Source organism: Aythya ferina (genome assembly GCF_964211825.1).
Source record: "Aythya ferina genome assembly, chromosome: 1".
NCBI lineage: Eukaryota > Metazoa > Chordata > Aves > Anseriformes > Anatidae > Aythya > Aythya ferina.
In genome coordinates this window covers 93939267-93966583 of record NC_140296.1, presented here as the reverse complement: position 1 = coordinate 93966583, position 27317 = coordinate 93939267, and the positions used below count along the sequence as shown (strand labels likewise).

Genomic DNA, 27317 nt, shown 5'->3' with positions numbered 1-27317 from the left:
AAAGTCTGAATGTTTTAATGGCTTACAGTGGGCTTCAGTATGCAGGACTGAGCAGTGGATGGGGTGGGGTGGAAGTGGCGAGGCTGCCCTCTCACTTCCAATGAGCAGGGATGTCCCCACTTATTTCTCCCTCTCCTTAGCTTGTCCTTCTCCTGTCCATTCAGGACTGCTCTTGATGGGACGTCTGCAGAGAACTCAAAAAAAAAAAAAAATCAGCAGCTGATTTTGCTTCCAGAAGTATGTGTAAATTATCATTTTCCTATTTGGCCTCCAATTTACATTTCATTTGCCTGAGTCTCATACTGAATTCAGATAAAAGGTATCCTGGTGGCAGAGCTTTAAAGAAAATGTGAATATAAAGTGAGTAGTTGGGTAATGGAGACATGGCTGATTTGTTTCTTGTAGTCTGGCTGGGGTTTTAAGAGGCTCTGAAAGGATGAGAGGGATGGTATAACTGGTGAAAGGAAACACAATGCAGCAATGTACGGTGAGTTCTTTGAGCAGAGTGGTGTTCCCAGTGGAGTTGCACTGGGATGTGTGATATTCAACAAACTCTTAAACAAACCCATGAAAAGGAGTATGAACTGTGAGGTGGCAGACTTTGCAGGTGGTGCGAAATTACTTGGGACAGCCAAGTGCAAAAAGAGACTATGGGGATTTGTCAGAAAATGTCACAATGCCAAGTGAGTATGTAATAAAGGAGCAGAAAATATTCAGTACAAAGCATCACTTAACTGAAGATGTATAGTGGGGGAAAAGTATAGATATCTTTGGAAAGAGAGAGCAAATTGCTGAAAGAGATAAAATTTCACCACTTAGTGTTTTCAACAGAAATACAACGACATTAGAAAAATCCACAGAAAGCTTTTATCTCAAATACTGGAAGTTGTGTTAGCCCTTCCATTTCCAAGCGGACATACTAGGTCTGAGAAAGAAATAAAGTGTGACAGAGGTTATCAAAGGTATGAGAAGAGGATTCATTAGACTGGATTATTTTTCTGCTCCTGAAAAACGAAATAGTAAAGATATTTTAAAATAATTATATGGAGGTGAATAGTGGAGTGGCTGGTCACAATTTCTCATAAAAAAAAAGAACTAATGGAAGGCAGTAAAATGACTAGAAAGTAGATTTAAGGCAAACGAAAGTATGTACTTTTCCTCACAGGATGTCATCAAGTAGTGAAGCTCATGGTCACTGGATATGGGTGATACCAAATTACAAATAGGCTGAAAAAAAGTGAAACAGTTGTCATGGAGGGTGTATCCATATGTCCTGATGCAGTTGTTGGCTCAGGCAGTCCCTAAATTTTGTAATTTTGAACATTGAGTAATTATTGCAAGGAAGCCTCAATTTTCTTCTGTTTTGCCACAGTGGGGTAGTGGGCAGTGCCCACACTGCGCTGTGCAGGCATGGGATCACACCCCAAAGCAGGGAGAAAAAGTGCATCGTGGGGAGAGGAAATGCAGTTATTGGAAGAAGTGTTGCTGCTCTCATGATTTGAGGAGGTACAAGGCCATGCAGTGCAGCTAGGCTGCAGAGATAGCTGCATGGCACAGCTGGTTTGAGCATCTTCTGGCTGGCACCACATGCTTTTCAGCATCAGTAGCATTGCAGATCACAGGGTTGGCATGCAGTGCAGGGTCCCAGCTTGCTGTCAGGACACTGGAGGTGCTCCCAGCACAGGGACCCTCACAATTGGAGACCATAGACAATGCAGGAGGAGGAGGAGGAGGAACCCAGCAGCAGGGCTGGGAGAAGTTGCATTAGGCATCTGTCAAGTAGTGACTGAGAGAAGAGATTGGGAAGACACTCTTGGGGGCTGTGGAAAGGTTTGTGTGGGTGGCAAAATGTGTCACTGAGTACCAATAGACCAGTGTTACTTGACAGAAACATCCTATATAAGCATTCTAAAGTCTTGTTAACATCAAAAAAAAACAACAACAACAACAAAAAAAAACAACAATGAATACATGCAACAGGAAGGGATAAGCGGTTTATCAGGCACTGATGTACATTTAACATGCTATTGGGAAGGACTGAGCAACAAACACTTGGCACTTAAACTTTCACCATTGGTGACCCCTTTCTAGGTGTAAGTGATGTGCCTCAAAGAAGGTGTCCCAACAGAGCTCTGTGCTTCAAAATTCAAGGGGTAATGCAGTATCATGAGGACCGTCTGAAACTTCCCTACTGCAAAGACATCAGTATGGTTATTTGTCTGGGTGGGATATTTTACTGGTTGCGTGTGGGAAAGCAGATGTTAAACCAGCTGTTAAGAGCTGAACACATAATTCCTGTAAAGTGCAATGGCAATCTAGCCTGAGTCCTTAATTTGTCTGAAAGCAACCATCTGCGAGATATTTTTTAAGCAGTATGCAAATGAAACCAGTGCTGAAATTTTCTCCCTAGTGCAGGAAGCAAAGCCCAGCAAAAGACATTAGAGCACTGGTTTAAAGCACTGGTAACTGTGTTTAGATCACGTTTCTGTCATGAATGTCCTCTTTGACCTTATAGAAGTTACTTTATCGGTGTTTGTATATGGGTTGGACAGTGGAACCTGCTATTGGTTTGGGACTTTGCATGCTATTGCAAGATAAAAATTTAAAGCAAAAAGATAAAGAGGCAAGGTTATAATCACAAAAAAAGTTTTGGCAACAGATGGAGAAGGCTCATAAAACTCCATTTTGGTTGTGCTGGGGCTTTCCTGAGATCCAAATGAAGGCAAAGTTGAGCTACTTTCCATTCCTTGATCCTCTTGCGACCCATAGGATCCCTATCCAAGGCTTATGGATCTGTTCTCTAGCTCAGGGAAGTCATTGGAAAGCCATCTGTTGTTCCAGCAGGTCTGGTTGATGGAAAAAAATGTAGATCCCACCATACCTATGGACTGATAAAAAATGATTATATTAGATAAAAAAGAAGTAACTCATACCTACCTGCTATACTGTCCTGACAGTCTGAACAAGACAAAAGCAGTATGAGCCACACATTTTTAGAGCAGATGATCCCTGACTGTTCATGTTTAGGGACAAATTTCAAGACTATAGTGGAACTCACAGACACGATCTCATAGCAAATGATTAATTAACAGCTAACAGAGTACTGAAAGTCATTTATTCAGAGCCATGGCAAACCATTATACTCCTTAAGAAAGAAAAGTGTTTACACAGGCTAAGAAATAAAATACAAATGCACAGATATCAGCTTGCATTAAGGGGGGCAGTGTGAATAAGTACTGCAGCTCCTGCTTCATGAGCAACTAAATTCATTTTAGTGTTAATTCTAAGGATGTTTGTGGACAGCTGAGTCTATCATCATGGTAGCTGTTTATGTCCACTTCAACCAAATGGGAAGAATTCAAACAAAGTGTGAGAGTCAAAAAGCTCAGTACATCAACTTGTTGTAGGCACCATGGATGTACAGGGAGCAGTATTGTAAAGGCTGGTGACAATATGAGTCCAAAAAATATATATAATTCAGAGATGAATTTGAGCTTAGGACAGTGTCTCAAACCCAGTAATATCAGTTATGAACAGAAATAGTGGCAATTGGGTGCTGAATATCAAGGAAAGGGGATGTATTATGTGATGTATGTGCTCACTGGAGTGTACATTCTCAGTGCACTTTCATTAGAGAACTGGTAGCTCTGTAAACGATGCCATCTACAGACATGGGCAATCACTAACATTCAGAGTCACAAACAGAAGAGAGACAAAATGGCTTTTTTTTTTTTGTTGGGTTAACTGTTTATAAAGCAATGTATGAATGTATGCATATAGATTTGATTGCTAAGTTAGTCTTCAAGCTATTTCATGATTTATAACATTTCAGTTCACCTTTACAAGACTGAAGAGAGCTTTGAGTAAATGTTACTGGGAAAAAAAGAACCATCTAAGTCAAACATTTAACGTATCTTATCTGGCTTTATTAACTATCAGTAGAAGTGAAGTTTGCTTTTTATGTAATGTTTTATTGCTCACATACAGATATACTGTGGAGAATGAGGTGCTTGACAGAGGTAACATAATCCAGGAATGTGCAAAATTTTTGTGAAGGTTTTTGTAAATAGGAGAGAACTCGGAGTCAACCGAGCAATGAGCCAGGGAGAGCTAGGTTGTATAAACCTGGAAAACAAAGAATGAAAAGACTCTTGTCTGTAAACACATGTGGTGGGTGGGAGGAAAGAGAGGAGCTATTTATATTAAAGAACGATTCTTGGCACAAAGCTGGGTAGATATAAACTCCCTAGGATTAAGTGAGAGCTGGGAATTAGAAAATGATGTTGACATTGGAGCAATGAGATTATGGGCCATATGCCTTGGGTGCATGCTCCAAGGTTCTGTTTGCAACATTGTACCTGAGACTGGGCTCTGGCAGCATTTATGCAAGCGTTAAATCTCTCTTTTGTGTGAAACAATACAGCATATTCTCTCCTTCTTCTGTCAGCTAATGACCGAATAGAAAATGACTTTTTCAGTAATTTGTGAATTAATCCATTAATAATTAAACTACCTAAAATGCACTAAACCCGGGTTGAATGAAATCTTTAAAACCACTTCATTGCCCTGACTTATCAAGGGAGTAACAGCCATTTCACTCTCTCTTTCTCCTGGAAAATAGCTGAACACTTAGGCTCAGGCTCAATTTGCAGACACTGGGTTTTAATTACACTGCTATGGACTGTAGCGTCTAATTGCTGTAACAGTGCAGAGCTACAGCTTGAATCATTAGAAGTAATGCTGGCAGTCCTGGTGCTTCTGTGGGATGAACGTTTGCCAGTAAGTGATGTAAAACTTACTGGTGAGTTAGGTCTCACTGGTAAATCTGCAGGGAGCTCGTGAAATCTCTATCTTGGAGACATTCAGGATTTGGACTCCTTGAAAGCCATCGATATTACCTCAGTTTTTGCTCTACTGCACCTGGACATAGCGTGTTCTGGAGAATCTAGCCAAAACCCAAAGGGAGTCACAAAGTACAAAGACTCAGAGAAGCAGGCTCCTAATTTCACCCAATGCTGATCTTCCAAGTCACAGTCCCTAAAACACCAAAGAGTAATCTGGGTCACTCTTAATCTTTGAAGGTTTGTGCCTCAGGGTATATGATGTCATCTTCTTGACAAATATTTAAAGATTTGCCCACTTCCCATGGGTATTTCAGGGACTGAAGTCACAGCTGCCATTTTGGAAAGAGGCTTCATCCTTTACTTTCTGCTTAGTAGAAGCAAGTGCTTCTGCCTTCTCATGCACACGGGATCCACCACTTGCCTGGGCAACAGCTGCGCCTTCATTACTCTGCGGGCAATGAGAGGCCCTGGGTCTGCTGACAAGGAGAAGAAGACAAAATGCCTTGATTAGAAACAAGCTTTCATTTCTGAAAGATAGTATCTACAAATCATGGTACCTTTTAAGGAGGAAAAACTCATGAATTCAAGCAGATCTGGTTAGAAGAAAGCCTGGGATGGTGGTAAACGATGTATAGGGTGCATGCAAGAGAAATATGGAAGGAGGCAGGCAAATAGGGGAAAGAGCATGTAAAGATGCAAAAAATCGGTGGCAATAAGAGGTATGGAGAAGGGACTGGCTACACACTCCTTTATTCATTTAGCTTCTAAAGAACTCGTATATTTTCTTATCTAAAAGTGGAATTTTTTTCCTTCAGCAAAATGGTAATTCTGCTCTTTAGTGAACTGCTGAAGAAAGAAAATTGGATGATTTCAGAATAGGAAAAGAGACAAAAAGTCAAACACATCTTTAAAGAAAAGCATTTAATCTAAGATACAGCTGAAAGATCCCTCCATTTCTGTTAAAAAGGTTACAGGTTAAATTTTTGAAAAATCCTTGTAAACCTATACTTCTAGGGTTTATAATGACTGTTTTAGGGATCCATTAAAGCAACATAGCATTTTACCACTGCTTATGGCTGTGTGGTTAACATTCCTAAGTCACAATTTCAATTCACCATTAATGACTTCAACTATTGAGTGCTGGGCATTATAGAAAATGAAATGAGAATCTTTTTCTGAAAGCATCATGTACTGTTGGCTGTTGGAGGGGAAGTGCCAGCTCAGTTGAGTCAACAGCCTTTTCCAATATCTAACAAAGTGCTCAATACCCCAGTACCTCCAATTAAAAATGCTATTTCATCCAGGGCTCTTGGCTTTTTAGCTTTAAATTGCTGGAAGTAAAAATTAAGTCAGATGTCTTTGTTGGTATTTATATATTTACAGATTGTGTGATTTTTTTTTTTTTTCTTCGTTCTAGGTCTTGGCTTTTGTTATTCTATTGTAAATGGCCCTACTAATGCAACAGTCCTTGCTGGTTCAGAAGCCCGGTTTAATTGCACTGTTATGAAAGGATGGGTCATTCTGATTTGGTTGTTCAAGGCAAATCCTGTCCTCACTGTCATTAATCCTCAAGGACCTATTGAAACATCAGACCGCTTCACATCTCAAAATTATACCAATAATGATGAATTTACCTCAGAGCTGATCATCCACAACACGCAGCTAGATGACTCTGGAAAAATTGAATGCAGCACCCAGCAAACTGGTGAAAGCAGCTTTGCCTTTCTTTCTGTTCAAGGTATGTATAGCTACCAATAGAAAGCTCTTTCATTGTACCACACTTAAAGATATCCTCTGACGGATTGCCCAGATTATCTCTGTGAAGGAGTACGTGCTCTCATTCACCATCATTTGTCTTCTTTCTTCTTTATCTTAATTTTACTGTCAAAGCAGGTTTCAGAGTCATATTCAAAGTGCCATTAATAAAGGTTTGAACTGTCCTGCCTTTTTTACTGTTATATCTCTTATTCGTTATTGGATTTCATTAAAGTGCCTGGAGGCGTTAGCAGGCCCACCAGCCAAAAACAATCTTTCGGCTAGAAACAGTATGGATTACTTCCCTCCACACAGGCATGTCTTTGTGCATGAACCTTCACTGTCTTTTGGACAGATCTCCCTCCTGCTTTCTAACTTGGGGATCAGTCCGTACCCCACTTATTTGAGTTTGATTTAATGGTGTGTAGAAATAAATCCTTTGAGACACAAAGCAATGCTCTTCATATGACTGCTGCTGCGAGCTAACATTTCCAAGGAACAAAAGCTTCTGCATATCAAGTCCCTGTGTATGAGACCTCTTCCTCCTCTCTGAAGCTTTAGTAATGACAGAGTGCAGCCAGTAAAGCGGAATCTAACCATCAGACACTATCCATTTGTCAAAGAGGTGCTTAGTGCAGTGAGAACATCTAATTGTCTGTCTGTAAACTTTTCCCAAGAAAACCCAAGAGCATACTTAAAACTTACAGAGAAACATTGTTATTTCATAATGCTGTCCTTCAGCTATAAATATATAAGGATGCCTAAAAAGTGTAATTTTCTGCTTTTTATTGAAAAGATACTGAAAGCTGAAACTTGTGCTGTAGACACACTGGACAACGTATCTATGAAGTTGCAATATCTGCATGTTTATATCATGCATATGGTATATCTGTGTTAATAATGACCGTTTTTAAATTCATATCTCAAGATATAGCTAATTTTGGGCAGCAAGGTAAGATTTAAGACTATCAGCAGGAAAACAATGCAGATAACTATTCTGAAGGAAAAAAACATCTTTTCCCTCCCACAGTTAATGGATCTTTATTCATCAAAAATAGCACCTTAACAGTTAAAGAGAATGAAACACTTGAAATTGTTTGTGAAGCCTTAGGATGGGCTCCAGCTCCAGACATTACTTGGATGACAAATGACTCTCTGATTGATAAGTCGAGGTATGTTACCCAGCAAAGTCAAGGATCTAATGACCTCCACAATGCCTTGAGCGTCCTGACTTTGACTCCAACAGACACTGAGATTTTGACTTGTTTAGCTGATATAGAAGCACTCCCTAGCCCTCAGAATGCAACTATAACTGTTTTCTTTGTCAACTCTACTCCAGGTAAGTGAATGTTTGTTGTACTTTGCCTATGCTATTTTCTCAGAACAGTCCTTTATACTTTGTATTGTTTTGAAAAGTATTTTATTTGCAAATTAAACACTGTGAGATATGCAAAGGTGATAGAAGTAGGACTTGATAGTCACAAACTGATACGTAGGTACAGTTAATTTCACCTCTGTGAAAGGACTGGTACAAGTCTAATGAGCCACAAAGTCCACTTAGACCAAAGAGCCATTGTGCCTGCATTCCTTTATCTGTCATGTTCTTTTTTGCATCCTAGAGGAAAATAAAAATTGTCCTACAGCAATATACATGGAATTCTTTGGGCAATGCATTGCTTGCTTATTATTGCCTTTTATTTAAGGAAATTCAGTGTCTAAGCCAAGCATGAATGTTGAGCAGACAGCAAGAACTGCTAGCAAGACTTTGATAACCCTAAGCATTGTTACTAATGTTGTCAACATATATATATATACTTTCATAATACCACAAATCTTTGGCCTTACTGACAACCTATGAAAATATAGGAAGACAATATCAGATTATGCTTAGGAGCATTTATCTGTTAGGACTGGCCAAGTGTCTCAACTGTAAGGGAGAAGACTCTCAAGACAAACTGAACTTGAAGCACTAATCACATGGCAGGGAGCTGAGGTTTCTGGGCATAAGTACACTGCCACTGATGGTGTGACATAGTCCACCCTGTGGTGACAGCCTTTAAATTAGCCTTAGCCTGTGGTATGGGAAATGCATGGGACGTATGGGCTGTTTTGTTTTTTTTTTTTTGCGACAAGTCTATACAACCCCAGCTGCCTGCTGTGAGGAGTAGGGCCTAGAATCTACATTTCTTTTTATGATGTGGTAAGCATCATGAACTTGTATAATCAAATTGACAGCTTCTCTTGATGAACTGATTCATTTACTGCAATGGGTGAATGTGCCACATACAAAAACATTCTCATAGTGGATTGATGAGGGGTATGTTTTAGAAGTTTTTACATACAAACAAGTGAGGAGGCTGAGTAACTGTGCCTTTTATTTTATGGATGAATCAGTATTAGAAAGTCTTTTCAGAAGTACTTGCTTTGTAATGCAGTTGAAAAAGGTCATTTCACCATTCTTACTATGACTATTTTGTAGTCAGATTGCTCCTAATTACTGACTAAGCAAAATAGAACTATCCTGAGGAAATTAATAAATTCCCCTGCCTACTTGTTTGTGAAGTACTGAGGTATCCACCCTCAGTTTCCATAGCTACTCATTGTAAATCAGAAGAGGAGAAAAACAGATGTCATGAAGCACAATTAGTGTATAATTAGTGATTGTATAGGACATAATTCATTGCTCTTTGGAAAAATCATTTTGCAGCATCAGACACTCAAAATTTGTCAGCAGTTGAGAATATGAAGTCTTCAGATTATTAGAATGAAATAAAGACATGACATTTATGGCAGAAGAAAATTTCTAATGTATGTCACATGTAAAATCTCAGTGCTTGTCTGACTTTTCATATGTAGACTCAACCTCAGCTAGATGGTGTCAGGAATGAAGATTAGCTTTAAAAATTTAAGAAATCCTTCCCCAAAACTGTTGTATTATTAGTTTCAGTTGCTCCTCCTCCAGAGGTACCTCACTCACAGCAGAGTTTTGCTGGGCCCCAGATTTGGGAACTTCTATGGAGTTATCACAGCAGAGGTATTCACAGAGCTATTATTGGAAAATGAGGTCCTCAGTAGAGTCCTTTAGCTGGTCCCAAGCTCTTTGTGGCTTCAGTGTTGACTGCATGTGTTCTTTGTACTGCAGAAGGTGAATGTAGGGAATCCACAAGGAGCCAGATCTTCCTCTGTTTTTTTATCTGTTTTTATCAGAAAACTCCAAAGTGTCCAAGAAGTGATATCCATCTTTTTTCAGTCTCTCCTTTCTCCTTGGTCACAAGCATGTGCCTGGGAAAATTCCCTTTTCTGCAGATACTTTGCCCAAGTAAATTCTTAGACAGCTTTAGGAGGAACCAGGTGTCAGAACAGCAGCTGAGAATGGGCCCTATGGAATGAGGAGGTGGCTTTGTACACACCAAACACTTAATGTAATGTGGTGTGGATTTATTCCTACTTTCACGTTGAGCTGGCAGCTCCTGTATTCATGCCTGCTGGTCCCAGCCCCAGTTTCTTTCTGGATCCTCCAAAACTGGGGAGAAGCTGCTATGCTTAAGAGCTGGGAGTGTTTGTGTTGTATCCTGTCCTTACTTCAGCTTTGTAGAGCCTCTTTGGACATGTAGCATGAACTTGACAGGGTGGAAAATACCTTGGTCTGGCAGCCAGCTTGGGCGTATGGGCCTGTGTAGGTGTGTTTTGCTCCTCCCTTCATTGCAGAGGTTAAATTTAGCTCTATATTTAAACAGCTACATGTTTCATATCTTAGCCATCTTGAAACCCTATGGCATGTTTTATGGAATGAATTAGGATAATATATATATATATTTGTTTTGGTACTTCTGGATGAAAATATAATGAACAAGTTTCTCATCAATTGTAATCACAACTGATTACAGCCTATGGATTTAACTACTAGTCTGCAGGTTAGTGAGTGCTTGTTTTCTCTAATTGTCAGAAGAAATTCAAAATATTATGATTGTGCATTATGATTAAAGAAGACTGGAACAAATTGCTTAATCATAATGACCTGAGCTTTGGATAATTCAGACTCCTAACAAAGGTTCAAGCTTTGTAGGAGGCTCTGCTCCTGTATCTTTGCAGTCTGAAGCCTCCAAACCTCAAGCAAACCAGGCAAATTCATAGATTTGCTCCTTTATTCCTTACCATAAGTAAAGCATTGGGTACCCTGGGTCATACGTCAGGGGAATAGCTCTGACACTGTGCAGCTACCAGACATCTACATGGCTGCGGTACCTTTCCCAGAGGCTGCCAGCTAAATGTAACCATGCAGCTGTTAACTGGGACTTCTAATGAGGACGTGACAATCATGAGCCCAGTGTGACAGAATGGGTATTGTCGAGTTTGGATGCGTTTCACACCTGTAATCACACCTGAAACGTTTCTCTAAACAACTGTCAAAATGATTTGGGGGCTGCTTTTCAAAGGGTAGACAAATTAGATGTAGTTCTAAAATATCTGGTCAAAACCAAAGGGCAGGATGAGAATGCGGCAGTGAGAACTGACACCTTCCTTATACATCCAGCTGTGTAAGAAACTTGGGGTATTTTCAAAGTTCTCTGATGCAGAAGCTCTCTTAGGAAACCTGCTCATAGCAACCAGGTTCACCAAGATGTTGAATTATCTTGAAATCACCTCATCTAGCACTGTAGATTACAGCAAAGACAAAAGAATAATTTAATGTTGTTAAACTGCCAGTAGTGAAGATGGGCTAGTAGCTGCAGTATCCTGAACTGTGCTACAGTTCTTGGACTTCACTGATCTTTAAGTGAAGACCAAATAGATGACCTACAAAGTATGTCCCAAAATCAAACACCTGCTGAAATTAGTGGGAGAAATTCCATTGTGGGATTCATCAGAAAGTCAAATCTACAGGCTAGAAATCTCCACCTGTACTAGGCACCTAAGACTGTGACTGTGGTCAGTGGGGAAAAATGGACGCTTCTTCAGAACTGATCATCTTAACCAGAGGGACACATATACATTTGGCCAGGTGAATGGTAACCCAAAATACCTATTTTCTCTCCACTGACAAAAGTAGCTAGGCAAGATGTTTAAAATCTGCAGTATAGATATCTAAATTGAATCTTAACCCCTATCCCCAGCCCAAAAGGCCTCCAAAGGATGATGGGACACTCAGCATATCTGCAAACTAAAATTTTGGTTGGAATATTTTTGGAATACTTGATTGGAATATTTTTTTCTGAAAGAAATGGCTGTCAGAAAAGTTACCATTGCAATAAAGAAGTTTATTTTGGAAACATTTTGAGAGCTTGGCCACCACCCATAAATACAGAGACCATCATCTGGAAAACACAGCCTCCTTGCTAAATAGTCAAGAAGCAGTTAATAGGTTTTCATAGAAAAGTTAAATATTTTGAAAACAATGTTTTGAGACTCTGATAAAACAATATTTATCCATTCTGATGTAACAATATTTATCCATTTAATTTAACAGAAAATGGTTACAGTGAAGACAGCATAAGCACATGGGTTATTGCACTTGCAGTCGTGTTTTCAATTGTTGGTTTTATTCTCCTGGTCATTATTATTGTGGTTGTCGTACGCTGCTGCTGCCTAAAGAAAGGTAAGTGGACCTTCACAATTGGCCTATACATTAAAAAGTACCTTAAATTAGATATAAATCTACTGCTTATGACAGTCCTTGTGTAGTGCAAAGACCTGTAAGCAGAAATGCAAGCAGACTGATCATGCCCTTAACCATGACCACCTTAAGATGCTCCCTACTCTCACCTTGCTTTCTCCTATAACTCGGTCCCAAAGTAGTCCGTGGCACAGAGTTTTGCCACTCATGTTAACAACAAGGGCATTTCAGGAGCACGTTAACTTCCAATGACGTTTTGTTCCTGTCTTGAAGTTCTTTGTTGAAAACTATCTTAAGGGCTGTGATCCTGATTTCCAGTTTCTTTGTAAGCTGTCCTGCGGGGCTATTGCACAGTCCTGGAAATAAGGAGGGGAGATGCTCCCGTGGTAGCTGGAGCACAGTGCACGCTCTGAGATGAGCTCTCTAGTAGGTCATGTTTTATTTTCCAGCATTTTAAATAAATTTTTCTTTTTCCCCCCAGGATCCACGTACGAAAGTGAAGCAAGGTAAGCTCAATAAGGTGTGAACAGCAGGCTGCCTGCGTCTGGGTCCCGGGCGTTTGCCGGCACGTCCACAGGAGGTCACTGTGAGCCCAGCAGCGGGGCCCGGGGCTCCGCGGCAGATTGGCAGGCAAATAAAATAATAAAATAAAACAAAACATAACAACAACAAAAAAATAAATAAAATAAAGTAAAATAAAATAAAGTAAAATAAAACTAAGCAAAATAAAATTAAGAGAAACATAAAATATAATAAGCTGCCCCGCTGGTGAGTGTCGACACTTAATCAAGTGATTACCAGGTGTGCTTGAATACCAAGCTGTTGGTACGTCATTGCACGGAGTTGAAAAATGTTAAAAATCCTGAGCTGATGGGTGTGAGTATTAATACTGATAATTACATTATCAGTAGTGCAGCTCTAACAGCAATGTCAGTGAGGTTACCAGAGTTACTTTTCTAAGCTGCTAGGGAGCGGTGTAAATTCATGCACAGCTTGTGCTTGCAGGGCATTTATCTCCCTGTCTCTTAATGAGTTTACAAAACGTTACAACACCTTGCCTTTCATTTTGGTAATACCTAGCTTCATTAACGGCCTCTTGTGGGGAAATTTTGTAAAGGTCTGTTGGCAGATTTCCACTTATACACTATTTTTGGACATGAAATAAAATAAAAACAACAGTACTGTTTTCTCCTGAGGAAACAATGCTAATCCTACCATGCCATGCCAGTAAGCTTCCATGTGACTTCTTAGTTTATGATGCTTAATCGATCATTTTACCAAGTGCAGCTACATAAATAGGGCAGGACTACATCAGCAGGGAATGGGAGGTCAAAAGCAAGTGCAACTTGCATATCGGTTTTGGTATGAATACAACACTACAAAACCTTTTTGCTTCGATTCTGACCTGGTTGTGCCACAAGCCCTTTGCAAGGGTCAACCCTGCTATGACAAAATCAATTGTACATTCAGGGAGGCATTTACCCAGCTGCAGGGACTGCTATGGCCAGGTCCATGCCCTTTCCAGGGCCTTGCCTTGCTGATGCTGCCCCTGGAGGGTCTGCACAGTGCCTCTTACAGGCAACACAAACAGACCCAGAGTAGGGCTTAGCATTACTTTTTCCCAATGTCTTTGAATCTGGTCTAGAGCAAATATTCATGAAAAAATCTTAGTACAGTAAAGCTCCTATTTTCCCATTAACTTGAATCATGAGTTGTCATTCCAGCTTTGTAGAAGTTGCTTACAGCCTGAGAGTGAAGCAAAAGGTAAAGCACGTGCTTAAGCACTGGGCTGAGTCCAGGCTTTATGGATTAGCTGGGACAAGTCAGTGTTGACAGTTGCACAAAGGCTTAGTGTTTTTTTTTTTTTTTTGTTTTTTTTTTTTCCTTGGGGGAACCTACCTGCAGTAAAAAGAATAATGACTGTCCAGATTGTGGAAGCTATGTTGAGGTAGTAGTGAAGAAACAGTGAGACTAAAGATATATTGTTTTGATTCCTACAACATTTATTTTTAACTTGGCTGGTTATTTTTCTGTACCTCCCACACTTTTTTGTAACTGATTTTGGCTTGGCTACAATGCTGGATTTGTTGAGACCTAAGGATCAGATAAAATAGACTGAAGACCATCTTGTGGAGGTAGTACTCCTAAACAATTGCTATCTCCTATCAACCATGACAGGTTTCTTTGTGGTATTTGACATGTTTATCTCCTAAAAAAAGTAACCATGTAGTCACAACTGGCTAGTCAGACTTCCGTGTGCATCAGAAATACTCATCTGAAGCTCTACAGACCTGTAAAGTGATTCTTACTGCACATAAATAAGTTGATGCAACAGCTTCCACAAGTACTGCTAACCGAGAATATTTCCCTCTTTCCCTACAAGTCCCTGGATTTGTAGGGAAAGCTGGGCAAAGATGGACCTGGGATCATCCCAGAGAGGAATCTGTGGTTAGAACAAATGAATAGTAGTGTTTTTCCTAGCATAAGTTTTTAGTAAAAATGCCCTCTTTTCTCAGTGTGTAGCTCTGCAGGTCACCTATGCAAGTTCAGAGATGCATAACTTTAACCAAAGAAGTTCTATCAACTTCTTTGTGACTATGTTCATGTGCACAGTAAATTAACTCTGGGGTGTACAGGTAAATCACCTGAGAGCCAAACTGTGTAGATGTGAGCTGGCATGCTTTCTTATTGCAGTTGGGTGGGTTCAGTCAAAAATCATGAGTTGCTGTAGATGACTTGACTGGTATTTCCTTATTGGGCCACTGACTATCCTGTAATTCAGAATTAGAGATAAAAATTAATTTCCTACAAAGCTTGTGATCTGGAACAGAGTCTTCACTCTGAGAAGATTGCTTACTCTATTTTCCTTCTTGCTTGTAAAGCAGCTGATGGAAACTTTCTATCCAGAACTTCATAGGCAGTATTTATATAGGACGAGATTTGCAGTAGCTGAATATTTGGAAGGCCCAGATGTATTTTGTAACTATTTTTTTCAAAAGTGGGACATATAATATTTTCTCTGATGCCTACTACCCAAGAGTTCTCATATCATAATGAAGTTCTAATGACAGTATTTTTTTTTCCCTAGGAAAATTTCAACTACAAACAAAACAGATGGCCATGCAAAAACTGGGCAAAGGAATGGTAGTGAAAATGAGGGATACATTCCAGAGGAACCACAGCACACAGGACGAATCCCTAGTGAGTGAATTACATATCGTCAAGCTGTTTTTCAACACAGGCACACAAGTGTTTGGATAACGCATCATGTAATTAAAGAACAAGATTCCACAACACCTTATGAAGGACTTGTTCTCATAAAATTTTGGATCATCTGGAGTACAGTCCTTCAAAAGCATTGAGAAAACATCCAAGTTCTTTGGAGCTGAATTTACTTGTAATTATGCATTTTTTTGTTGTTGTTGTTTTGTTTTGGTTTGTTGGTTTTGTTTTTAATGACTTTGTTCTTCCAAATACCTTTGAGGGCCAGTACTGGACTATCATATGATTGTTGATTTAGGCAACATTTTGCACATTGGACTGAAAAACAAAAAACAAAGCAAAGCAACAAAACATAAACCAACCAAACAAAAAATGAATTAAAAAAAAAAAAAAAAAAAGAAATAAAATGAAAAAGAAATCCACAGGAAACACAGGAGACATGACAATTGACATTTTGAGGAAGCTCTTTTCCTTCAGTTAGCTCCTGGGACTTGTGCTACATCCCTGACTGCAGCTGAATCTCTGAAGGTTTTAATACTCATTCATTATTAGCTTTTTATCTTTTTATTTTTTGTTATTTTGTTAGTAGCTTTTTCCTGCAACTGAAAAATAATATTTTTGTTAATTAATTATATAAGTTATTGCAAGGTTCATCTGTGCAACATTATTGTCCAAAGTATTCCCTTTGGTAATGATATTTCAGGATATCATATCACTATCCTCACCTTACTTTCAGAGAGTGTTTCCATATTCTTGGGGAATGATATAGCCATGGGTAAAAGAATGCATCCATTTGTTGTGCTGAGTAGCATAACGCATTGTCTCCAGCAGTTATACCATAACAAGACACATAACAGAGCAAGAACGTCTTTAAACATGTCTTTCCTTCCACTCCTTTCCCCCAAGGAATTCCATGAAAAAGAGAAGCAATGATGCCCAGTCTCACCTGTTGACTTGAAAGACTTTGAATATATCAGAATTTCTGAGACTCTTCAATAAGTTCAAATGCTATTGAATTACTGAAGTGGCTGGAGATTCACATCCACAGTGAGCATAAGCAGATATTATTAATTTCCTTAAGAAACCAGGCTTACAATTACATTTTACAGCAATGGTTCTTATTAATTTTATTTATTTGTGGTCTCTATAGAATAGTTACTGCACAGTGACTGCAGAGCCTGCACAGTGACTGCAGGGTAGAAAATTCAGACAGGTAGGGGGGAAAGGGTTGGAAGAAAGCTTGTTTTTAAATGGCTTACGTTTTCCACATGAAAACAGTTGAGCAACCATCCTTTACAGTCCTTTTCCTCACATTGCTGACTTCATTAATAAAAATATGCTAGTGAATTATGATTTTCCTGATAAATGACTAAGGCATTATAAATTCTAGTCCTTAAGCACAAAGTCTCTTCTAAAGCAAATGTGAGTCTCCACCAAAGCTTTACCCAGCACTTGCATTTAGAACTGCATTATTATCAAAACGTTTAATCAAACACTTAATGGCATAAAATTATTGTGCAGAGTCTATAATCCAGGCATATACCCTTGTCTCTCTAACAAATAAATTGTGAAGAAATAAATACAGTGGAAAGATTTCAAGAGCATGTGGTATTGTAAAATGTAGCAGGTTCAAAAAATAGAAGGAAAACTAAGATAAACCCAGACAAATTTATTCTGCTGGCTTCTAGATAGGCTTCTTTCATATTCATTAACTAGTGTTTGGCTGACAATATTAAAGCATATTTAGCTGTATTCCTGAATGGCTTGTGGTTATACTATATGTGGTTATACTATCGTGGATACTGAATAACAGTAATTTTGTATATTCTTATTACAGGAAATGTCCCTCCTCCTCCAATGTCTACAAAGTTCACTGTCCGTGATGCAGATTTACAAACCAGGTCTGCACAAAAGGTAATTGTAATCTTTTTTTTTATTATTATTATTATTTTTCCACACAGTGCATATTGTACTTTAACCAAACATAGATTTTGGGTGGATGTAGATTTTAAAACTCAATTACAGCTGTAATTGGATAAGTGGAATGATCCCTTAAGCATTTGTGAATTTTCTGTTTATAATGATGCATGCCTTGTGTTTTAGTCTTGCATTTAAATTGATTTATTAGGGGGTGGGAAGTGGGGGAGAAACAGACACTCCAGATATTTGGAAGAAATGTCTAATAATGCTTTAGCCACCATCTGTTCTCCCCAGATTCCTATTACATCTTTCTCCCCACCTCCTAGCCTAAAGTTATAGAGTCACAGACTGTTGCTCCTCAGTCTGTGTCTGCTTTTTCATTTCCATTGCTGCTCATATTTTTCTTTCTCCAAATGTCAGCAGGGACTTTCTCCCAGCACAGTCAGTAGCCCTGACTAGGACAGTGTTACCATAGGACAGTGTTACCATAGGCCTTCTCATCATTCCCAGGATTAAAAAGTCACCTTCTCTCTGACCAGCCCACTTGATACCACTAATTCCATCTTCCACCCTCACCAGACAGAATAACTCTGGCTCAGCTTTTGAGAATTCGCCTCTGCATACATTAAGCCATTAATATGGAGGTTTGCTTTGCTCCAAGTGTGTAATAATGCTGGACAGCTGTTACACATGTACTGCCGCAAAAGTAGATGTCTGCAATGTTTGTTTTTTTCTCACCAGTCTCCAGACTAGACAAGGTGTGGATTTGAGATAGAGGCACCATTGAATGTGGTGCTTGATGTTCCTTTACAAACAAAATCCAGTGCAGATGCAGTCAGTAAAAAAGCTTTTTCTCTGGATAATTTAAAGATTGCATTTTCCAATTGCACTTCCATACTGCAGAAGTTTCTTCAGTCAGGAGCCTAGCACCAATCTAAGAGACCTTTGGCATCTCAGCAGTAAATGATGGAAGGGGAAGCAAGGAACCAACATCCAGTCTACTCTCATGTGTTGTCCCCTTTCCACAAGACAAAAAGCATAAAGAAGCAGGGCTCGGTGTTTATTCCTCTATTTCTTTCATCCTCATCTGCCTCTATTCTGAAGCATGGTGGTAGGCTCTCAGCTTCTTGCACAACAGCAACATGGATCTTAATTTATGCCATACATTTATAAAATAGATTTAACGTCTTCATGATTTTTTTTTTTTGTGGCCAATATTCTCTTGGGAAAGTAGCAGTGATGTGGTACCAAGTTCACCATTCAACACAGCGATAACTCATTTATTTCTGAAGATATGTTTCAACATGTGCAATGCAGAAATCTGTCTTGAGATGACATTGCATATAAATCATAGCAGAGTATGTCTTGTTCTTGCAGCACACAATAAAATTTAGGAAGTACTCAATTGATGATTAAAGCAATGATCACAATAATAACAGTAAATATAATAGGAATGATAATGATGTATCTGTAGCTGGTAGTTATTATGTTTGACATTAATTACTTGTTAAACAAAATATTATAAATGCGAAGCTGAAAAGCATGCTCAACACAGCTGAGGGTTGAAACATGAAACTGAAACACAAAGGTGCAGCCCTCTATGTCAGATGCTGGGTAGGATGGCCTAGGAGATCTTTGTAGCTGAATATCTAGGGAAACTTTGATACCCATCAGAGGGACACAGCATAGAGTTGAACCATTTCTGTTAAACCACTTGTCCCTGGGCAATATTTGGTACTAATCTGCTAAGGTGGTTTCTAGTTGCTTTGGTAACTGCATGCAGATTTTTGAAAGATATCGAGAGATAATTTGCAGGTGAAAAATATTTATATATATTTTTTAATATGTTGAAGGAATATTTAGCAATCTAAAATTGGCTCGTAAACAAAAACTACTTCTCAGTGTGAAAGGGCTTCTCAGCATTTTGTGATGGCACCATCTTGTACATACAGGAGCTGATAAAGGAAACGCAAATATTGTATGATGAATGTTTTACCTAAAATTGTGGATTTACAGTTCATGATTTAGGTTTATGGGATTATATAGAAACATAGTGAAACATTTCCCAGGCAACATACAGTGTTTTTGTCTTTTACATTCATAACCTTCCCTGATAAATGCAAAAGCTCTCTTTTCTGACAAAGAGGTGAGTTACTGGATGCATTTTAATAAAGTTCAATCACCACTGTAGCCAATATATTGCATAATAAACGTTGTGGTGCTCCTTCATTATAACACATTTTTTGTCAATCAGCAGAAATCAGGTGGCAAGCCATTTAACTGTTTGCTGATAAGTTGTGTTTCTCAGTTCCCTTTCCCCATATGGATCCTGGAAATATTCCCAAAGGATTTGGGGATATTTTTTTTTTTTTGAATTTTTTAAAGAGAAATGGAGAGAGAACTAGTGAGAACCAGGACAAAGAGGGGTGGCTCAGACAATTTTCTGCGGTCAAGGAGGCTGTATAGTGGTGGACTCCCAGCAAGTTACCATTCTCTCTCCTGGGTAATCAGGAAAAATGAGCTAACACCTTTGTGGTGCTTCCATGGGGTCAGTAAGAAGTGAAGAGCCCATGTTCTCCCTCAGAAACAGTGTGGGGAGGGAACAAGGAACCCAGCTACTGATGGGAAGAGTCACGGAGACTGAAGACCTAAATTTTTGTCTCTCACTCTCTGCAAGGTGAACTTAAGATTTCTGTAGCTGGCTTCCTTGGAACTATGTGGTATTGGGATTCACCACAACTACAAGGCCAGAAAAGAGGGCCAAATGGGAAAAATTTGAATGGAATTCAGAATTAAAATTAGAAGAAACTCATGGATATGGAGACAAGATGGAAAGCAGGGCAATCATGGTGAATGAAGATTTTTCAACTAAGTATTTTGACTGGGCAAGGGAAAACATACCTGCTACACAGTATGTTTCCCCCTCTGCCAGGAGAAAACTAGATCATAGAATCACAGAATCACAGAATTTCTAGGTTGGAAGAGACCTCAAGATCATCGAGTCCAACCTCTGGCCTAACGCTAACAGTCCCCACTAAACCATATCTCTAAGCTCTACATCTAAACGGCTTTTAAAGACTTCCAGGGATGGTGACTCCACCACTTCCCTGGGCAGCCTGTTCCAATGCCTAACGACCCTTTTGGTAAAGAAGTTCTTCCTAACATCCAACCTAAAACTCCCCTGGCTCAACTTAAGCCCATTTCCCCTCGTCCTGTCACCAGGCACGTGGGAGAACAGACCAACCCCCACCTCGCTACAGCTAGACGGGAAGTTTCAGCTTGTATAAGCTCCACCTGCACAGACTGAAGGCATTAGAAATCTCCCTGGATCTCTGAGGGTATCAGCTTTAAATTTGATACCTTCTGTTCCATATGTAAAAGGATCCAATTTTAAATGATTTGAGAGATTAATGGGGACTCTGTATCAAAGATTTCGCTTCCTCAGAAGTCTTTGCCCATTGACCCAACATGGGCAACAAAGCCTGAAACACCTGCTGGGTCTCACAGTAAAAAGTGACAACAGAAATTCATGTAGGTGGTCAGCTATGGGCCAATCAAACTCACTGAGTCAGAAACTAAAGCAAAATGTTCACAGAAGATACATGTTGTCCGGTAACTGCACTGATAAATTCACAACATGAACAAAAGATCTGGCAAGTCATCTCAGGGAAAGTAATGCCTAAGTGAAGGAGAAGGGAAAAAAAAAAAAAAGAAAAAAAAGAAAAAAAGAAAAAAAGAAAAAAGAAAAAGATGTGCTAGACATTAAAAAAAATGAGGAATATCGAACTAAATTATTGAGCTGAGGAAAAAATTACCCACCACTAGAAGAGGAGGCCGGGAGCATCAGTCAGGGGTGCTGGAAGGTCCTCTTTTTGATTACATTAGCCAAGAAAAGGTCAAATGGAGAGTAGAGTTACTGGCTGCTGCTTAATTGCATATTTTGTTACCGTCAGCAATGGCAGGAGAGTGATCCTTGCTCCCAGTCCCAGGGCTAAGCTGCAGGCCAAGTGCCTGGGGGGCTGTTTCATACGCCCTAACCCACTACACAGAGCTTCTTCCAAAACCCAAGTGCAGTGTGGGGAATCCTTATCCTGGCTCTGGCAGATTTTGGGGTAGCCCCATGAACAGCTTAGCCTGAGCAAGGGCCATAGGGCCACCTCAGAGGAATGGAAATTTTGCAAGTCCCACTGCTACCAAAGGAGCTCTAGAGACTCAGGATCTTGCAGGACTGCACAGTCTCCTACACAAGAATCATAATTAGTCCATTTAATATGCCATAACTGTCTGTGATAAAACAGACCATTTTGTTAAAGGGAGTGCTTGTTTACAGTGGGACAGGTTCATCCGTGCTGTAATTCAGCTGACTTCAGCAGAGCTAGCCAAGGCTTGGATTGACCACCACAGCCACACTCTTCAGTCCAGACCGAGTCACTATTAATGGGGACGGATCTATTTTTCTCCTTAACTACTCCAAATGACACTCTATAAACTGCAAATATTATGTAGCTGTGGTTGTGGTTTTATACCGAGGAGGTAATGAGTGATGGATTGTAGCTACATTTATTGCGTTGTATATAACTGCTCTGACTCAATGGATTGTTTGAGAAGAAAAATTAAGCCATCAAAATCAAATTAAAAGACCAATAAAACAGAAATATAAACCGATGACAGCAAATAATTTTACCCTTACTGGTGAAATGTACTGTAGAGTATGTCATGTTATGACATTCATTGGTCAGCATGCCTTGATTAAGAGAGTAATAAATATTGATGATACAGATGTGGAAAGGCAGGTGCAGCTTGAAGACTGAAGCATAATTTTTTCCAAGTGTCTGTGGCAGAAGGGGAGCGGTGAAGCTCCATGGGTGGGAATAAACGACAAAGAAGTACGAAGGAATTGCCAGTTTGTGTGTCTGTTGATGGACAGGGAAATGTGCTGAGTGTACTAAGAGTTGACAGGATGGAACTGGTTTGCTATTTGAAGCAAGGGTGTATCTAAAATATTTTGAGGGTATCCAGAGTTTTTGGGTGGGTGTTTTCCTGTAAATGAAGTGAATTTAGAAAGAGAATTAAAAACTGAGGGAAGGGGGAAAAATAACCTTCAGAAAGCTGTGCCTCCATGATTTTTTGTTCTAGCAGTTAGCAGAATGTGTGATGCATGCAGACACATTTGGAAGTACTCCTACCACATTAATTTCAGCAATTTGTTCTAATGCAGTTAGACTTGGATTTTTTTTTTTGGCTGGCTAATAGCAGGCAAAGCCTTCAGCTTGTCACACATTTCCACAGCGTCAGTGTCTGAGGAGCTGCCATCTGTCAAATCAATTTAAAGATCAGAGCCCTGTTTCATAATGCCAGATGTGTGTTCATCATTCATATCACTGATGTCATATGGGTTGCGCAAATGACTACAACATGCTTGCAGTAGCAGAAGTCCTTTCTTCATTGACTGAAGGATTCAACCCTGCAATCAGCTGATACACACACTCATTTTGTCCTCTGATTCACCCATGTATTGCTGGAATTGCTGAAAGAGATGGAAAGATCTGGGCATCTGTTTCCCCAACCAAACCACCAAACCATACAACACTTTTCCCGGTGTAATAGTCCCTTTATACTAATCCTATTAAGAAGGCATCTGGGGCAGAATGGAAGTCAACAGGCAGGTCTTGAAATACAAAGGTTTAAATATGAAATGGCTCTTGTCATCCTACTCCCTTGTATTTTGCATTTATAATGCATTCTATTTGAGATCTTCCACAACATCAGAAAGTGAAGTTTAGGTCAGTGAACCAGCAGCCCCAATTTCAGCAAAGTTATACATAGTTAACTGCAACCTCTGTGAGGCTATTCTACTTCAGAGAAAGCTCCGCAGAAAATGGGACAGTAGCCAGCATGAATTGATAGGAATTCATGAAATTCTTCATTAATTGATATCACAGCACAGTGAGAATAAAATATAAGTAACACGGAGCATTTGCTCTAAAGCAGGTAACAATGCAAGATGCAGCAGGGCAGAGAGGAACCAGGTCTATTGTGGGCACAGTCCCCACCCCAGCAGCAAACTTGCTGCTTGGTTCCTTCTTTGGTGGTGAGGAGAAATGGCATGACAAGGCATGGACTGGAAGGCTCAGTCTTGCAGATGAGATTTTTAAGGCAAAAGAGGAATGCAGGGGTTACATTTTCCCAAGTGCTATCAGATAGGAATGAATAGTGCCGTTTAGACCCAGCTGGTGCAAGTCCTCAGGCTGCCTCCTATTCACAAGCACACACAAAACAGGATCTTCTGTATTATGGCCTCCTAGTGGCCATAAATTCTGCCTCTTTCATCAGCATTACCTGATGACCTTCCTGGTTAGTGTCTTTGTTCCATCTGTAAATCCAGGTGCAAGAATATTTTTGTGCAACAAATTCTTCAAAGTATTCCCACCCCCATATTTAGTGAAGTATGGGATTCAAATAATTGCCTATGCCAGGAATTTTCAGAGACAGTGTTCAGTGAGGAGCTCTTGGACTCCCTCTGCAATTTTCCAGTTACTCGGCATGCGAACTAGTTCAGTATACTTTATACTCAAAGGACAGTGTAGAGTATCTGGGAATGCTTGCTTTCCACAAATACAGCACTTGCCTTCAGCTTTTTCCAGCTGTTCTTTTTCTGTTGTTCCACTCTACTTGTAAACGTGTTAATTTTTTGAAGGAGCAGTGGCAGAGAGCATCTCAAAACCTCTGCCCTAGTGAGAATGCCAGCCTTAGCAGACCTGTAACTGAAGGACCAGGAAATGCCAAGTAACTGTTCTGCAATAAAAGGAGAAAATCACATTATATATTAATCTCCAGGGTAACACAGACCAGAGGAAACTTCTCACGTGCTCTGGCAATGAATGAGTGATGTCTCTGTTGAGCACCACTAAGGTCTTTGTGCTATGGCTGAACTATAAGAAATTAAGAGCAGCAGAGAGATCTTGGAAAAGGTCTTTTGAGCAGAGACAGGCAATCCTGTTACTTCCCAGAGCACCGCTCCTCTCTGCTGAAATAAACAGTAAAGGAGGGTAAATTTGGAAAACAGCAGCATGTTCTTGCAACAAAAAAAGAGGGGGGAGGGGAGCGAACAGAGTTGTGTTTAGAACAGAAGGCATCTGTCTTATGAAATGTTTCTAGGATAGTTATATTTATCCCATGGTTTTCCTTGAGGTGCTGGGACTCATTAAATACCAGAGAAATGTTGTCCACATTTGTTATCTAACATTTTCCTCTCCGGCTTATTCAATAACGTAGAGGTACCAAATACATTATTCATGATGTTTCATACTGGAAGAATACCAAGGCAGTACAGGCTGTACATGATTAATGATTGAGAAACAAACTACAGGAAGTTTGGTCAATAGTTGGGAACCAGCTCAGGCTTGATAAAAATTTCAGCTGTGAAGAAAAGTGAAATTTCCATTAATGCCCAAGGGACTGCGACCAGGTGGGAAAATGCAAGGAACAGTAGCCAGCAGCAGAAGCATGAAAGTAATTGGGACTGGAAACCCACAGCACTGATTTCAAACGAGGACAGTGTTTTCAGAACTGTTGAGCTGATCTCACTGGGGTCAGCTTGAAAAGACTGCTGTCGGTGGAAGCAGAATGATGCTAGCCATGGGAACTTTAAAAAAAAGCCAGCCTTAGATAAACATGGAGATGTTGAGAATGTTCTTTCAGGTGTATGAAATACTGGCATGCTTATTGTTGCAATTTCCAGTGTATTAGGAAAGCAATGTCAGATGTTAAGTTTTTATTACAGCTTATGGGTTAGTTTCTTTAAGAAAACTGGAGGGGAAATGCCCAACAAAATCTTTTGCTTGGAGCAATAAGGACTGCAGAGCACACAAGTTCTTAGATAGCAGAAGACCAATTAAGGAATTCCCAAAACTGTCATCGGTGTATGCACGTGAGACTTATATAAGCTTTTTTTTTTTTTTTTTTTTTTTTTTTTTATTCTGCCGTTCCTCCTTTTCTTTGTATTTAGATTCTGAGTGGGTTGCTGATGATAGATTTAATTTTTTCATAATGCTTTGGGGTGAGGGGTGGCAGGTAACCTCTTGAGGACCCTTGTGGGACTGCTTTTCTAGGATTTCTTTTAGTTTGGTAACTGCTTTCATTCTGTCCTAGGGGCAGCCTCAAAAGCGTACTGATCATCTGGTCAGCCCAAAGAAAATTAGAAATGTGACACATGTTTAGAATGGACTTCTGGAAATTCATCTGTCAGCTGCATTTTATACTTGGATGGCTTCCTGTGACCAAGAAAGGTCACCACCAGTTCTCTCAATTTATAGATTATTTTTGTGTTTATTTATCATGCAATGAAATAAAATTGTAACCTCTGCAATGTAGTATATGATAGCTCAGCAAAATAATGGACACAAATGGCAGCCTTAAATTCAGAGACAATGAGTTTGATGGGACTCTACAACAACAAGAATCTGGTTTGGATCTCGAAGGAATCACCAAAACTCCTATCAGACAGAAATATCAGGTTATCCACAGCAAGTTCAAGGACTAGAACTGCTAGTGATTGATTAGCTCAGAAGAATACTGGTTAATAAACTATCTATTGCTTTTTTAAAATTTACATACAGCTGATCATCTCAAGCTCATAGATCAACCACATTTTTCAGTTTCTGTTCTGTAATAAAACCAAGAGAAGTTCTCATCAGGGCTATTTCAACATTTCTAACAAAACTACCTGTGGATCAGAAGTGATTCTTTTTAAAAAAATCAATACATTGTTTTGTTAGAAGTATTTGTCTTAAAAATGTTGTTCCAGTGTTAAATAAAAAGCAATTACCCATGTGCCAAAAATCCTGTTTTGACTGAAAGGCAAAAATCTTGAGCTGAAAAATATGGATTTGAAAATCCTGACTTTTAAGAGTTGCTGCTTGAATGCTTTATGTCTCTCTTATACTTGTGGGCTGAGTTTGGCAGCCACATGATGTGGGTCACAACAAAGGGTGGCTGTTCCCAATCTGAAAACTACGGTTTCATTAAAAAAAATGCTTAAACATGTTAGTTTTTTTTTAATGCAAAGACAAACTTCTTTCAGAAAAACAGGTTCTTTTCCAGTGTGCTCATCCTTCTACCCACTCAAGGCATTCTGAATTATTCAGCGTTTTGCATGCTAATCTTTTGTATGAGCCAATGCAGGTGCTCTTTGAATGCTGAAAGAAGTTGCTGCATCTCAGTGATAATCTGTGCAATGAAAATAAGATATTTGAAACCTAATCTCAGGAAAAAAAAATGTTATTTTGCATGTTTAGCATTTAGGATCTCATTAAATTGTGACAGATTTTGCACTGCTAGTCACATTTTCATTCAGTCTGTCAGAACAAGCACTGGGACTAATTCATCATCTGCCATGTGCAATCGTATCCAAAGCTCTTTCAGATTCTGTCCATCTCCACTGTTTCTGTCTTGTTTGGTTAAGGAGGAGCTTTGAAATGTATTCCCTTTGAATGTAACTGTACCAAAAACATGTTATGTAAATGTAAATAATAGTGTTATACAGAGAAAATATAAGTAATTTACACTATGGAATATCTGTTTTTTCTTTGACTTAACCATGCATTGAGAGAAAGATCTGTCATATTTGGGTATGAGTATTGGTATTGCTGACATCTCCTAGTTGCTCATGCAGCTCAGTGTAGCCTAAAAACCAACAAAAAGCCACTTTATTACAGAAATACCCATTGCACAAGATAGACGGGCCAAGGGTAACACCAGCCTGTGACCTGGGGGTAAAAGCCACAGATCTTTGGTTTTCTGTGCACATGCATGGTTAGCGAGCCTCCTCTCATCAGAAGAGTAACTGTGCAGTACAGAAATGAAAACTGGATGGAAGCAGTTGTTTTCCTCCTGAAAGTGTTTGTTGATTAGAATGCATTTTGAAACGGAATCAAAACAGACTGTGTTGCTTATCTCTGAGT

The 27317-nt window shown here is 39.5% G+C and overlaps 1 protein-coding gene across 4 annotated transcripts in view; it reads left to right on the top strand.

The window, feature by feature from the left end:
• IGSF5 (immunoglobulin superfamily member 5) overlaps positions 1 to 26196 on the top strand; it is a 28971-nt gene extending 2775 nt beyond the window's left edge. Inside the window, exons 3-9 of one of the 4 annotated variants that reach the window (XM_084505511.1) lie at positions 6262 to 6582; positions 7630 to 7938; positions 12067 to 12195; positions 12695 to 12719; positions 15302 to 15414; positions 17273 to 17349; positions 25507 to 26196. In XM_084505511.1, the coding sequence (XP_084361637.1) occupies positions 6262 to 6582; positions 7630 to 7938; positions 12067 to 12195; positions 12695 to 12719; positions 15302 to 15414; positions 17273 to 17349; positions 25507 to 25575 (1043 nt within the window). In that variant the 3' untranslated portion in view covers positions 25576 to 26196. Of the gene's footprint in view, positions 1 to 6261; positions 6583 to 7629; positions 7939 to 12066; positions 12217 to 12694; positions 12720 to 15301; positions 15415 to 17272; positions 17350 to 25506 lie in introns of all 4 variants that reach the window. The other 3 variants (XM_084505513.1, XM_084505512.1, XM_084505514.1) reach the window with 3 other exon arrangements.
• Positions 26197 to 27317: the final 1121 nt, after the last annotated feature.